This window comes from Mercenaria mercenaria, chromosome 16, assembly GCF_021730395.1.
Source record: "Mercenaria mercenaria strain notata chromosome 16, MADL_Memer_1, whole genome shotgun sequence".
Lineage (NCBI taxonomy): Eukaryota > Metazoa > Mollusca > Bivalvia > Venerida > Veneridae > Mercenaria > Mercenaria mercenaria.
In genome coordinates this window covers 13,801,562-13,817,927 of record NC_069376.1, presented here as the reverse complement: position 1 = coordinate 13,817,927, position 16,366 = coordinate 13,801,562, and the positions used below count along the sequence as shown (strand labels likewise).

Genomic DNA, 16,366 nt, shown 5'->3' with positions numbered 1-16,366 from the left:
TGCTGTCCTACGACAGCTCTTGTTATGATTTTAATCATGCATACATGTAAGGTGCATTTAATAACAAGAAATGTTGATAAAATCATGAACGGTTTTCTTGAAAATCCGTTATTTACCACTGACTATTTCATTAGGTAATCATGATCAATCATGATAAAATCACCATTAAATGCATGTTATTGAAACGTATTCATGTGTTTAATAGATGCTATTTCATCACGTTTTTCACGTGCTCAGGTCTGGGTCAGAACAGCTAGACCTCTGCACGAGAATTCTTTTGTTCAAGGAGGTCTTTCAGGAAAATAAAGACCTCTGTCTAACAAAGGAAGAGGTATGTAAGAACTTTTATATGCATCATTTTGTTATTGCCAACAATTAAAATGGGGTCCATTGGGGAAAAAACCCGCCGCCCTTAAACTTAAGCATGTAATTGTACCATCCAGTTGGCTGCAATTTCAGTATAAAGTTAAGCCTGTAACCTGGCAACTTCCTGCATTGTAAGTATAAGTTAAGCCTGTAACCTAGCAACTTCCTGCATTGTAAGTATAAGTTAAGCCTGTGACCTAGCAACTTCCTGCATTGTAAGTATAAGTTAAGCCTGTAACCTAGCAACTTACTACATTGTAAGTTAAAGTTAAGCCTGTGACCTAGCAACTTCCTGCATTGTAAGTATAAGTTAAGCCTGTAACCTAGCAACTTCCTGCATTGTAAGTATAAGTTAAGCCTGTAACCTAGCAACTTACTGCATTGTAAGTATAAGTTAAGCCTGTGACCTAGCAACTTCCTGCATTGTAAGTATAAGTTAAGCCTGTGACCTAGCAACTTCCTGCATTGTAAGTATAAGTTAAGCCTGTAACCTAGCAACTTCCTGCATTGTAAGTATCAGTTAAGCCTGTAACCTAGCAACTTTCTGCATTGTAAGTATAAGTTAAGCCTGTGACCTGGCAACTTCCTGCATTGTAAGTATAAGTTAAGCCTGTGACCTGGCAACTTCCTGCATTGTAAGTATACGTTAAGCCTGTGACCTGGCAACTTCCTGCATTGTAAGTATAAGTTAAGCCTGTGACCTAGCAACTTCTTGCATTGTAAGTATAAGTTAAGCCTGTGACCTAGCAACTTCTTGCATTGTAAGTATAAGTTAAGCCTGTGACCTAGCAACTTCCTGCATTGTAAGTATAAGTTAAGCCTGTGACCTAGCAACTTCCTGCATTGTAAGTATAAGTTAAGCCTGTGACCTAGCAACTCCTGCATTGTAAGTATAAGTTAAGCCTGTGACCTAGCAACTTACCTACATTGTAAGTATAGTTAAGCCTGTGACCTAGCAACTTCCTGCATTGTAAGTATAAGTTAAGCCTGTGACCTAGCAACATCCTGCATTGTAAGTATAAGTTAAGCCTGTAACCGAGCAACATCCTGCATTGTAAGTATAAGTTAAGCCTGTGACCTAGCAACTTCCTGCATTGTAAGTATAAGTTAAGCCTGTGACCTAGCAACATTTCCCGCATTGTAAGTATAAGTTAAGCCTGTACCGAGCAACTTCCTGCATTGTAAGTATAAGTTAAGCCTGTGGCCTAGCAACATTCCCGCATTGTAAGTATAAGTTAAGCCTGTGGCCTAGCAACTTCCTGCATTGTAAGTATAAGTTAAGCCTGTAACCTAGCAACTTACTACATTGTAAGTATAAGTTAAGCCTGTAACCTAGCAACTTACTGCATTGTAAGTATAAGTTAAGCCTGTGACCTAGCAACTTCCTGCATTGTAAGTATAAGTTAAGCCTGTGACCTGCAACTTCCTGCATTGTAAGTATAAGTTAAGCCTGTGACCTGCAACTTACCTGCATTGTAAGTTAATTAAGCCTGTGACCTAGCAACTTCCTGCATTGTAGTATAATTTAGCTGTGACTACAACGTCCCTGCATTTGTAAGTATAAATAAGCTGTAACCTGCCCATTCCCGCATTGTAAGTATATGTTAAGCCTGTACTAGCACTACTAATTGAAGCATAAGTTAAGCCCGTAAACTAGCTTTTTACTAATTCTAAGATTAAGTTAAGCCTGTAACCATACAACTTAACTGCATTGTAAGTATATGTTAACCTGTGACTAGCAACTTATACATGTGAAGATAAGTTAAGCCCGTAATCTATGTAATTAATGCATTGTAATATAAGTTAGCCTGTAACACTAGCAACTTACGCATTGTAAGTATAAAGTAAAGCCTGTGACTTACAACTTCTAGCACTTGTAGTGAGTGAGTTGGTTTTACGCGAATTTGACACCAATGGTCATATATCGCCTGCATTGAATATAAGTTAAGCCTGTATCTGCATACTTTGCATTGTAAAATTAAGCAACTTCCTGCATGTAAGTATAAGTTCGAACCTTAACCTGCACTTCCTGCAAACCGTACAAGTATAAGTTATAAGCCGTGACCCAGCAACTTCCTGCATTGTAAGTATAAGTTAATCTGTCACCTAGCAACTTCCTGCATTTAAGATAAGTTAAGCTGTCAACTAGAATTACTGCATTGTAAAGAATAAAAGCCTTGCGCTAGCATATCTCGACTGCATTAAGTATTAATTAAGCTTGTGACTGGCTACTTACTGCGATTGTCAAAGTATATAAATAAGCCTTGACCTGGCAACTACTGCATGTAAGTATAAAAGCTGGAAACTGGCCTTACATGCATTGTAAGTTAAGTTATGCCGTGACTGGCAATTTTGCATTGTAAGTATTAAGTTAAGCTGTGACCTAGCAATTCCTGCATTGTAAGTATAGATAAGCCTGTGAACCTAGCAACTTCTGCATTGTAAGTTAAGTTAATCCTGGGTTTACCTATCAACGTCTTTGCATTGAAAGTATAAGTTAAGCCTGTGACTGGACAACTTTTGCAATGTAAGTAAAGTTAAGTTGTGACTAGCAACGTCCTGCATTGTAAGTATAAGTTAAGCCCGTGACCTAGCGAACTTTCTGCATTGTAAGTATAAGTTAAGCCTGTCACCTAGCAACTTACTACATTGTAAGTATAAGTTAAGCCTGTGACCTAGCAACTTCCTGCATTGTAAGTATAAGTTAAGCCTGTGACCTAGCAACTTCCTGCATTGTAAGTATAAGTTAAGCCTGTAACCTAACAACTTCCTGCATTGTAAGTATAAGTTAAGCCTGTGACCTAGCAACTTCCTGCATTGTAAGTATAAGTTAAGCCTGTAACCTAGCAACTTCCTGCATTGTAAGTATAAGTTAAGCCTGTGACCTAGCAACTTCCTGCATTGTAAGTATAAGTTAAGCCTGTGACCTAGCAACTTCCTGCATTGTAAGTATAAGTTAAGCCTGTGACCTAGCAACTTCCTGCATTGTAAGTATAAGTTAAGCCTGTGACCTAGCAACTTCCTGCATTGTAAGTATAAGTTAAGCCTGTGACCTAGCAACTTCCTGCATTGTAAGTATAAGTTAAGCCTGTAACCTAGCAACTTCCTGCATTGTAAGTATAAGTTAAGCCTGTCACCTAGCAACTTACTGCATTGTAAGTATAAGTTAAGCCTGTGACCTAGCAACTTCCTGCATTGTAAGTATAAGTTAAGCCTGTGACCTAGCAACTTACTGCATTGTAAGTATAAGTTAAGCCTGTCACCTAGCAACTTACTGCATTGTAAGTATAAGTTAAGCCTGTGACCTAGCAACTTACTGCATTGTAAGTATAAGTTAAGCCTGTAACCTAGCAACTTACTGCGGTTTCAGTGTAAATTATGCCTGTGACCTAGCAACTTCCTACAGTTTCAGTATAAATTTAGCATGTGACTACCCAACAGCCTCCTGTAATTTGTAGTATAAATGCAGCATGTACACACGCCGAGTGGTGTGTCTGCCCAAAGAAGTATTTATTTTTATAGCTCTTTGGTCTGCCACAGAGTTGAAAGACAACGCTGAATACTGATGGTAGTTTTTTAGCTGTAACTTCCCATTAAGATGTTCGAGTGTGTGACTGCCTGAGCATACCATATAATTAATCTGGATCACTATATTAGATGAATTCTGTTAACTGTTTATATTGGACGTTTATTAAAAGTGATGCGAAAATCAATTTCAGTGGCTCAAATCTAAGTGTTATTATTAATTTTTCAATTCATAGAACGATCTATGCATGCAACATGAATTTTTGTTGCACTCACAATTTTCAAGGGATAAAAGGAAGAAAGTTTTTGTTGTTCTTATTATTTTTATTCTACAAGAACTTGATTATTTTGAACAGTTGTTATATTGGATTTTTTTATTCCGAATTCGAGACTCGTTCGGCTACTGACTGGGCGGCTTAATCTCTGAAGCTAAACATGTTTCGTTTTTGGCATATGTTGACATATGTAGATTTGCAGATGAATCGTTAGTTCTGGAAACATGTTCGGATCCTTTCCTCTTGCAGGCGCGCCGGAAACGCGTATCAAATATACTGTATATAATCGGATTGACCGCACAGTTCAGGAAGTAGGACCTTGTCAGGATCCTGTAAACAGCTTTACTTCCGGTCGAAGAGTCGTCTGCAAAGTTGCTCTTAAACTGTCTCACAATAAGATGTGGAAGAAAACTTAGAATGAACACAAGTGTTACAAGAAACATGACAAAAGTCGTTTTCCTTGCGGTGGCTTGGTTTTGCAGATATGCTTGCGACTGTTTTCTTCCAAGTCCTTTATTCAAGTTGTGGACATGGCTTCTTACCTTTTGTCCGATCATACAGTACAAAATCACTAATAAAATAACACCAGCTATGAACAGGATAGCAAGCGCGAGAGTATATAAAGACGGAAATGGCGTTTCTTTTACATCGTTGTTAGTTCCACAGTCACTTCCGGTCAGATTGAATTCTTGGATATCGAACGTATCTTTTCCATAAATAATTATGGCTGGCCATGAAATTATCAGTGCAAAAACTACAGCCAAAACGCATAAACATTTTGCAACGCCTGCCTTTATTTGCCATCCAAATGGTTTCCATATCTTCCGGAATCGATCTATTGCAATAAAGATAAGTAAGAATGTTGATGAATTGGTACACACACCGTTTGTGAATCGTGCCAGTTTACAAAGCCACCCCAGTTTGAAAGTATATTGGTCCAGAACAGTGACAATTTCGAGTGGAATCGCCACGCAGCAAGAAAATAAATCTACTGCCGCCATACTTAGGACGAAACACTGCACATTAGAGAATGTGAACCTAGTCCGGTAAATGTGAATGACTAAACTATTTCCAACCATTCCGGACAGTGATATGATTGACAAATAGAAAACAGTTGGTATGAGTGTGTCAAGTTCCTCATTATTTAAGTCATCCAGTGTTGGTGTTTGTTGTCCGTTTGTCCGTTCTGTGTTATTCATCTCTCACACTAGGCAAATGACTATCCACAGGCAGCATACAATGAACCTGCAAAACAAATCGCTGATATAATACATGTATATAGCACTTAGTACCCTACAGTCATGCATTTTAGAAATGGCAAAACAAAGCTTTACACATGATTCAGTATGAAATTAAATCAAAGTTTGGGTATCAGTAGTTTAGGTTAGACAAAATACTGAAGTCTTACATTCAAAGTTGTAAATCTAAGTTCGATAACCAGTCTCAAAACTATAGCATCTGATTAGCTGAAATTGACCCATGACAATGTTTATTCTTGAACTGGCCTACAATTTCAGGCTCTGTTCATCATTTTGACATTTATTGTGTCTTTGACAAGACAGCTAATTTATAAATACAAACAATAAAAACAAACTGTACCTATATATAGTTATCGCACAATATTATGGTGTTTTGAAATGTAAACAAACAAAAGATTAAGTCGATTAACAACGTTTCTGATCACAGGCACCAGACCAGAAAGAAAATGCCTCCGTACATGTTATACCCTACCCCTAGGTATAACCAGCTTCTTACATTATACTAGGGGTAGGGTATAACATTTTATACCCTACCCCTAGGTATAACCAGCTTCTTACATTATACTAGGGGTAGGGTATAACATTTTATACCCTACCCTTAGGTATAACCAGCTTCTTACAATACTAGGGTAGGGTATAACATTTTATACCCTACCCTAGGTATAACCTGCTTCTTACATTATTCAGGGTAGTGGTATAACATTTTATCCTACCCTTAGGTATAACCAGCTTTTACAATTATACTAGGGTAAGGTATAACATTTTACCCTACCTAGGTTATAACCAGCTTCTTACATTATACTAGGGGTAGGGTATAACATTTTATACCCTACCCCTAGGTATAACCAGCTTCTTACATTATACTAGGGGTAGGGTATAACATTTTATACCCTACCCCTAGGTATAACCAGCTTCTAACATTATACTAGGGGTAGGGTATAACATGTACGGAGGAATTTTCTTTCTGGTCTGGAGCCAGTGTTCCCGATGCAAACACTAATTCCTCGTTGGCCGAGTGGTTATGCGCTCCGTTTCGTACATTTTCGTCGGGAGTTTGATTCCAAGACCCAACTACGTTTTTTTAATTTATGCTAGGTTTAACAAAGAGAGCTGAAGTTAGCTAATCAAGTTCCAACTGATTCATTAACGAAAGAAATATTATCAACACGCAATCATGTTTTAATACACTTCGCCTTAAACATTACAAATTTTATGACAGTCTTACACTTCACTTTAAACTGAATTGCCCTCTGATTTATTTAAAGATGCTGCTGAAATTATACGAAAACAAGAACAAAGAATGAACTAGAAACTGGAGAAAAAAATCTTTTTCTACGAATGGAAGATTCGAACCTTCAAAAGTATCAGTTCAAATTGAGAGCTTTTATCCACACATCCCCTGCGTATTATCCAGCTTCCAAAACCATTTTTTATTTACATAATGCTAAAAACAGAAACGTCATAAATACTGATTAAACATTTTTGTAACGTTGAGATTTTGCAAAATTACGCTGAAATAAGAGTAACCAAATATACAGGAATATGTCTACATGTCAGCTAATTGATCCGCACATTATAATTTCGAAATAATATTTAAATGACAGTCACGTAGGAAGCATTTTCAGATTGGTGTGGGGCACACATTTTGAAAATCAGCCTAAAATTGACTCGCTGTCAAAACATTGCTAAGACAATTACCTTAATCGGTCAAAGTATTGGGGAACCCCCTCCCTCCCCCCCCCCCCACCCCCACACACACACCCCGCTCCCCTGTCCTGTTCCTACATGTATACGGTCCAGAATGATAAAATAAAGAGAAAATTAAATATATATATGCTCGTTACTTTAATTCGTTTAAATCCTCTTCACTTTTTTCAATTATCTGTGGTATGTTATTGTGAGACAAGACGCACGTTACTGAGACAAACAGGAAATGAAATCAATTGATATCCCGGCATTAAGGAGATTATGACAGTTTTCCCACCACATGTTTATATACATTGTAATATATTCATGTATCTATTTAGATAGGATAACCGATGTAAAACGATCTTTCAAAATGTTCACAGTGCCAAAGTGTATTCTGTTCCTTCTGTTTGGTCAATTACCTATGATTACCAGACCTTTTTTACTTGTCCCTCTGTGTAAAATGTATATTAAGTTTAATATGCCATGACAGGCATCTGCCCTCTGTGTAAAATGTGTATAAAGTCAAACATGCCATGACAGGCACCTGCCCTCTGTGTAAAATGTATATAAAGTTGAACATGCCATGACAGGCACCTGTATTATGCAGACACTTGTGTTAAGCCGCCAGTCAACTAACTTAATGCAGTGGTCTACCTTTCTATTTCTGCCAGTGGTCTATCTTTCTATTTCTGCCAGTGGTATACCTTTCTATTTCTGTCAGTGTGTTAGAAAATATTCAATTATGTGCACTTGCCGGAAGACCACATTTTTTAATTCGATAGCATATCGCATTCGGTACATATCGCATGTTACCGTTACGGTAGAGGAATCGATCCCGATTTTCGTCGCCTCGCCACGGTTGGATCGATTCCCTTCTAACAGTGACAATTACTAAGTCTTAATAAAGTGTAACATTTACACCACATAAAAAGGTGAAACTCGGTTCGTCCTGTATGTCTGGTATTTACAACACACAAAACACCACATAAAAAGTGGAACTCGGTTCGTCCTGTATGTCTGGTATTCACACCACACAAAATACCACATAAAAAAGTGGAACTCAGTTCGTCCTGTATGTCTGGTATTTAAACTCGGTTCGTCCTGTATGTCTGGTATTTACACCACACAAAACACCACATAAAACAGTGGAACTCAGTTCGTCCTGTATATCTGGTATTTAAACTCGGTTCGTCCTGTATGTCAGGTATTTGCACCACACAAAACACCACATAAAACAGTGGAACTCGGTTCGTCCAGTATGTGTGGTATTTACACCACACAAAACACCACATAAAACAATGGAACTCGGTTCGTTCAGTATGTCTGGTATTTACACCACACAAAACACCACATAAAACAGTGGAACTCAGTTCGTCCTGTATGTCTGGTATTTAACCTCGGTTCGTCCTGTATGTCAGGTATTTGCACCACACAAAACACCACATAAAACAGTGGAACTCGATTCGTCCTGTATGTCTGGTATCTAAACTCGGTTCGTCCTGTATGTCTGGTATTTACACCACACAAAACACCACATAAAACAGTGGAACTCAGTTCGTCCTGTATGTCTGGTATTTAAACTCGGTTCGTCCTGTATGTCTGGTATTTACACCACACAAAACACCACATAAAACAGTGGAACTCGGTTCGTCCTGTATGTCTGGTATTTACACCACACAAAACACCACATAAAACAGTGGAACTCAGTTCGTCCTGTATGTCTGGTATTTAAACTCGGTTCGTCCTGTATGTCTGGTATTTACACCAAACAAAACACCACATAAAACAGTGGAACTCGCGGTTCGTCCAGTATGTGTGGTATTTAAACCACACAAAACACCACATAAAACAGTGGAACTCAGTTCGTCCTGTATGTCTGGTATTTAACCTCGGTTCGTCCTGTATGTCAGGTATTTACACCAAACAAAACACCACATAAAACAGTGGAACTCGCGGTTCGTCCTGTATGTCTGGTATTTAAACTAGGTTCGTCCTGTATGTCTGGTATTTACACCAAACAAAACACCACATAAAAAGTGGAACTCGGTTCGTCCAGTATGTGTGGTATTTAAACCACACAAAACACCACATAAAACAGTGGAACTTGGTTCGTCCACTATGTCTGGTATTTACACTACACAAAACACCACATAAAACAGTGGAACTCAGTTCGTCCTGTATGTCTGGTATTAAACTCGGTTCGTCCTGTATGTCAGGTATTTGCACCACACAAAACACCACATAAAAAGTGGAACTCGGTTCTTCCTGTAAGTCTGGTATTTAAACTCGGTTCATCCTGTATGTCTGGTATTTACACCAAACAAAACACCTCATAAAAAGTGGAACTCGGTTCGTCCAGTATGTGTGGTATTTACACCATACAAAACACCACATAAAACAGTGGAACTCAGTTCGTCCTGTATGTCTGGTACTTAAACTCGGTTCGTCCTGTATGTCTGGTATTTACACCACATAAAAAGTGGAACTCGGTTCGTCCAGTATGTGTGGCATTTACACCACACGAAACACCACATAAAACAGTGGAACTCGGTTCGTCCTGTATGTTTGGTATTTACACCACACAAAACAGTGGAAATCCGTTCGTATTTTCACCACATTGCATGGAAATTTATTTTATCATGGTGATATGAACAGCTTCAGCGTAAGATCGGTCGTATGGAAGCTAAAAAAAAGCAACAAAATTCAAAGGTACTACTAAAAATCTTTCTAATTTCGTTGATAAAAAAGTAACCAAGAGTTAAACTGACAGTGCATTTACTGAATTGCCCTGACAAACCATTCAGTTATCAAATTTTATATTATATGACCTGAGAGGAAACACATCTGTTTTTCAAGTTTTGATAATCTGTTGAACATAGAATGTTCATATAACCGTGACAGTGGACAGACGTCATCTAGCCGTGGCAGTGGACAGACGTTCATATAGCCGTGACAGTGGACAGACGATCATATAGCCGTGACAGTGGACAGACGATCATATAGCCGTGACAGAGGACAGACGATCATAAAGCCGTGACAGTGGCCCACGATCATATAGCCGTGACAATGGCAGACGATCATATAGCCGTGACAATGTGACAATGGACAGATGATCATATAGCCGTGGCAGAGGACAGACGATCATATGGCCGTGATAGAAGACAGACGATCTATCTAAGCACAGTCATATTGACGTGACAGTGGACAGACGATCATATATGGCCGTGACAGTGCACAGACCTATATAGCCATGACAGTGGACAGACGATCATATAGCCGTGAACAGTGCACAGAACTATTTAGCCATGACAGTAGACAGACTATGTATCTAAGCACAGACCTATATAGCCGTGACAGTAGACAGACGATGTATCTAAGCTCATACCTATATAGTCGTGACAGTGAACAGACGATGTTTCAAAGCACATACCTATATAGCCGTGACAGTGCGCAGACCTATATAGCCATGACAGTGGACAGACGATCATATAGCCGTGACAGTGCACAGAACTATTTAGCCATGACAGTATACGGACGATCTAAGCACAGACCTATATAGCCATGACAGTGGACAGACGATCATATAGCCGTAACAGTGCACAGAACTATTCAGCCATGACAGTAGACAGACGAGGTATTAAGCACAGACCTATATAGCCGTGACAGTGGACAGACGATCTATCTAAGCACATACCTATATAGCCGTGACAGTGGACAGACGATCTATCTAAGCACATACCTATATAGCCGTGACAGTAGACAGACGATGTATCTAAGCACATACCTATATAGCCGTGACAGTGGACAGACGATCTATCTAAGCATAGACCGATATAGCCGTGACAGTAGACAGACGATGAATCTAAGCACATACCTATATAGCAGTGACAGTTGACAGACGATCTATCTAAGCATAAACCGATATAGCCGTGACAGTGGACAGACGATCTATCTAAGCATAAACCGATATAGCCGTGACAGTAGACAGACGATCTATCTAAGCACAGACCTATATAGCCGTGACAGTGGACAGACAATCTATCTAAGCATAAACCGATATAGCCGTGACAGTGGACAGACGATCTATCTAAGCATAAACCGATATAGCCGTGACAGTAGACAGACAATCTATCTAAGCATAAACCGATATAGCCGTGACAGTAGACAGACGATCTATCTAAGCACAGACCTATATAGCCGTGACAGTGGACAGACAATCTATCTAAGCATAAACCGATATAGCCGTGACAGTGGACAGACGATCTATCTAAGCATAAACCGATATAGCCGTGACAGTAGACAGACGATCTATCTAAGCACAGACCTATATAGCCGTGACAGTGGACAGACAATCTATCTAAGCATAAACCGATATAGCGTGACAGTAGACAGACGATCTATCTAAGCACATACCTATATAGCCGTGACAGTGGACAGACGATCTATCTAAGCATAAACCGATATAGCCGTGACAGTAGACAGACGATGAATCTAAGCACATACCCATATAGCCGTGACAGTGGACAGACGATCTATCTAAGCATAAACCGATATAGCCGTGGCAGTAGACAGACGACGAATCTAAGCACATACCTATATAGCCGTGACAGTGGACAGACGATCTATCTAAGCATAAACCGATATAGCCGTGACAGTAGACAGACGATCTATCTAAGCACAGACCTATATAGCCGTGACAGTGGACAGACGATCTATCTAAGCATAAACCGATATAGCGTGACAGTAGACAGACGATGTATCTAAGCACATACCTATATAGCCGTGACAGTGGACAGACGATCTATCTAAGCATAAACCGATGTAGCCGTGACAGTAGACAGACGATATATCTAAGCACAGACCTATATAGCCGTGACAGTGGACAGACGACCTATCTAAGCATAAACCGATATAGCGTGACAGTAGACAGACGATGTATCTAAGCACATACCTATATAGCCGTGACAGTAGACAGACGATGTATCTAAGTATAAACCGATATAGCCGTGACAGTAGACAGACGATGTATCTAAGCACAGACCTATATAGCCGTGACAGTGGACAGACGATCTATCTAAGCATAAACCGATATAGCCGTGACAGTAGACAGACGATGTATCTAAGCACAGACCTATATAGCAGTGACAGTTGACAGACGATCTATCTAAGCACAGACCTGTATATTTAAGGAAATTGTAAAAATCTAAATTATTTTCTTCACAGAACTATGTAACCGTTGTAAAAAGTGCAGAAGCCATTGATCAAATTGTTGATATAATTTGAGTTTTACAAATGTTTAGGCTATTAGAAAAAGACATCACAGCTTACAAAAAATAATGACGTTCCGCGTCTGCCACCCGACCCCTGTCTTATCAGTTCTAAAAATAGAAAATGCAACGGATTTGTATACAAACACAATCTCTCCTATATTGGTTGTAAGCAAAATACATTGCATACTTGAAATATATAAAACGCCTTGCATAGCTAAAAATGGAGCACTTGAAATGCATTCTCTATGTCTGAATCACACAGTCCAGTACATGATCCTCCATAGATTTGTATTTTATTTAGTTCGTGATGTCATTATTAATCCTTCATTTTACAAAAAGAAACAAAGAACGTATCAATTATTTGTCCTGTAATTGTTCTATTTCCATGGACACTGCTTAAATTTCGTCAACTGTTTTCTGTTGCCAAGCAATGAAAACTGCTTGTTAATCCTATCCGGTCGCTGACATTGAAGGACCTCGTGATACTTTAGAAATGATTTCTTTTTAAACTGAGACGACAAACCTTTGAGTTTGCAAGTAAATATAAGGTCACTGACAAACAATATATAAGGTCACTGACAAACAATAATATTTTGAAAAAAATCCTGTGACTTGTTACATCTATAAGTACCGCAGTATTGTGGCGTTTATATTTTTAGCAACGTGTAAATAAACAGTCAGTGGTTAGCAATCTCTTTTAAAACAGAAGATATTAGAAATAAGATCAACAGTTGGCTTGATGGCTCAGTACGTTGAGTGGACATGTAATCATTTGGTACTGATAGTTTTGATGGTTCGAACCTTGCATCCATCCTTATTTTTATTTTGTATTTAATTTATATACTTTGTGTAAGATTTTTTTCTCTCTGGTTTCTAATTTATTTACGAAGCCTCAAAAACATTGGATCATATTTAAGATGAAGCGTATTTAAACATCATCACGTGCTAATAGCGACAAATACAAGTTAGTGAACAAGTTAGTACTAGATTAACAAACTTGTGTTGTTTTCGTTGAATCATATTGAAAAAAAAGGAAATTAAATACACTTTTCAAAATACTTTTTACGGGTCCTGGAATAGAACTCCCGACAAAAAAGTGTAAGACGGATAGGGTTACAGCTCGACCAACGAGGAATTACTATTTGCAGCGTAAACGTTGTGTATTGACTTAAATTTATGCTATTGTTTTGTTTGTTTACCTACATTTCAAAGCGCATTATTACTGTGCGATACCTCTAGTCGTCTTTGATACCATGTTCTCATATTTACTAAGCAATTTACGTAGATTTTGATTAGTTCACACCAGATTTCTCATCACTAACACAATACTATCGGATAAATGTCATTTGCAATAGTTTCAAAAATTTATAATGCATGTTTTTTTCCATGATATCTTATTTCCTGCGAGAATATCTCGTCAGATGCTTGATAAAATTCTAATCTTATACATGCAATTTATTTACTCGTTGCGTGTCTATTATTAGAAACACATTTCAACTTGGTGCATTCGAATGGAAGGCCATTATAATATATTAGGCCATGCTAATTGCCAATTGCTAAATGCGAAACAGTAAGTGAAACTGAATGCTATTTGCTAAATGATTATGTCAAGTATTGATTTTTAACCGGTAAATATAACCGATGAATTACAATTGTTATTTCCGAAGTGCAGAAAATAGATGCGAAATACTTATTTTACTGAAGAGCTAAATGCAACGGTGGATGATATCATTTAAATAGTCATTCGCTTTCTTACATAATTTCATCATGTTTATCTCTTTTGTAAAACGTTTTACTAAACAATTATGGTCGCATGTTCCCATTACCTACCGAGCCTGTCAATGCTATAAATAACCAAAAAATGAGACCGGTCTTGTTTTAAAAAAACACTAAAAGTTACATTCATTAGTTTAAGAGATACAAATTTTTAATTATTAACATACAACTTGACGATTAGCATTGATAATTGGACAATAAGCATTAGCTATTTGACATAAAGCAATTGGCATTTAGCATCTAATATGAAGCAACTGACATTCAACATTAAATTTTATTCTAACACGATCCGATTAATTTTCCTATTAAACAAAGAAGACAGAAAACATAGAGGATATTACATGAGTGTCTTTTCATATTGAATTTATTAAACGAGTTGAATAAAATAATAAAATGCGAGGCTCTGCCGAGCATTTTATCAATTTTATTCAACGAGTTTAATAAATTCAATGTGGAAAGTCACAAATGTAATATTCTTTTTATCACATTTTAACCTTTCCTGTTGGAACATCAAAAATTCTACTTTCTTTTACTATATAAACAAGTCAATCTGACCGACGTTTCCTACGGTATAAATGACGTCGACGTCAAAGCTTTATTACACTAGTGTATTATCATTTTTATTTAATGGCTTTATTATATACACTCCCGCGACGTCAAATATGTGATAAAGTGAGTTATTATACAACAAATCACTGTTCTGACGTCACAATTATTACGTCATGGCGTCTAACGGAATAGCGGCGCGCTGGAAAAGAAACCGATTGAAAACGGGCAAATATTTAATGAATGTCGTCAAGGATGTGCTTAAAATCCTTGGTAACGTGTTAGAATCGAAATAATATATCTCATCCAGTGATTTGTCGTTGAATAAATCATTGTTTGTCGTTCAGATGCGTATTATTATATCACTCGGGCTGCGCCCTCGTGATAAAATTCATATGCATCTGAACTCCAAACAATGATTTATTCAACGACAAATCACTGGATGAGATATATTATTTCTTAAATATTTGTCGTTTATCATTTGGCAATAAGCATGGAGCTTAAATTTTACACGAAGAAGAATCTGAACATTTTGTCGCCTGAATGGAATGTTGCTATATCAACCTTTAATATCATTTTACTTCCGTTAAAAGTGATATTCTAACAGGATCCGATTCATTTTCTTATTAAACAAAGAAGGCAGAAAACAGTGAATTATAATATAACAAATCACTGTTCTGGCGTCACAGTTATTACGTCATGGCGTCAAACGGCATAGCGGCGCGCTAGAAAAGAAACCGATTGTAACGGGCAAATATTTAATGAATGTCGTCAAGGATGTACTTAAAAATCCTTGTTAACGTGTTAGAATCGAAATAATATATCTCATCCAGTGATTTGCTCTTGAATAAATCATTGTTTGTCGTTCAGATGCGTATTATTATATCACTCGGGCTGCGCCCTCGTGATATAATTCCGTCGCATCTGAACTCCAAACAATGATTTATTCAACGACAAATCACTGTATGAGATATATTATTTCTTAAATAAAATATGTATATATCCTGTTCTCATTTAGATTTGGACTAAGTACGATTTTTAAACAAAATTAACTTTTTTTATTTTTCATTTTTGAGATACAGCAATAAAAAGAAAAATTGTTAAAAGTGACCGGCTTAAATTTCAACGATATAATGGCAATCTGCATCTCTAAAATAAAACACTGACTTTATGCATAATCATTCATTGATTCATTTTCCAGACATGACGATAGAACATAATGAAATATAAATTTAAATTAATATCAAAACTAAGAAATCATAAATCATTTAAAATCATGGAAAATTGACCACATTGTGCATTTATGTTTAGGCTATTGTGATTTTCTTTATCAAGATTTTAGAATTTTATTAAAAAAGTCGAGACTTACTTGCAGTTTCTGGTCTTTCCACAGTACAATAACTAGAGCAAAAGCACAATAATACTCGATTTATAACATTAGTACTAAGTTTGATATAAACAATGATCCTACCATACTTGAAAGGTTAAATAATCACGTGACCGGAAACATCCTCTTGTTTTATTGATACTGCTCCAACTCGAATTAATAAATACAGTAACACTAAAAACATCGTCCCCAGCAAACCTGCTAGTATACTACTAGTAGATATCTCATTCTGCAAATGTCGGAAGAACATGCGCATGCTCGTTTATTCGACTT

General features: G+C 37.4%; 1 protein-coding gene across 2 annotated transcripts; it reads right to left on the bottom strand.

Moving 5' to 3' along the window:
* Positions 1-4,212: 4,212 nt before the first annotated feature.
* LOC123539635 (neuropeptides capa receptor-like) lies at positions 4,213-16,220 on the bottom strand. Of its 2 annotated transcripts, XM_045324312.2 has the most exons (3): positions 16,076-16,098; positions 6,779-6,869; positions 4,213-5,411 (listed from the first exon to the last, which is right to left on the bottom strand). In XM_045324312.2, exon 3 carries the CDS (start codon positions 5,363-5,365, stop codon positions 4,292-4,294), a length of 1,074 nt encoding a protein of 357 aa, XP_045180247.2. In that variant the 5' UTR covers positions 5,366-5,411; positions 6,779-6,869; positions 16,076-16,098; the 3' UTR covers positions 4,213-4,291. The 2 variants fall into 2 exon arrangements, with proteins under 2 accessions (XP_045180247.2, XP_045180245.2); XM_045324310.2 differs by lacking the exon at positions 6,779-6,869 and having other exon boundaries at positions 16,076-16,220.
* Between the last annotated feature and the right edge of the window lie 146 nt (positions 16,221-16,366).

Bases quoted from the DNA above. Each gene is read 5' to 3' on its own strand.
- LOC123539635 (XM_045324310.2), bottom strand. From the start codon at position 5,365: ATGAATAACACAGAACGGACAAACGGACAACAAACACCAACACTGGAT.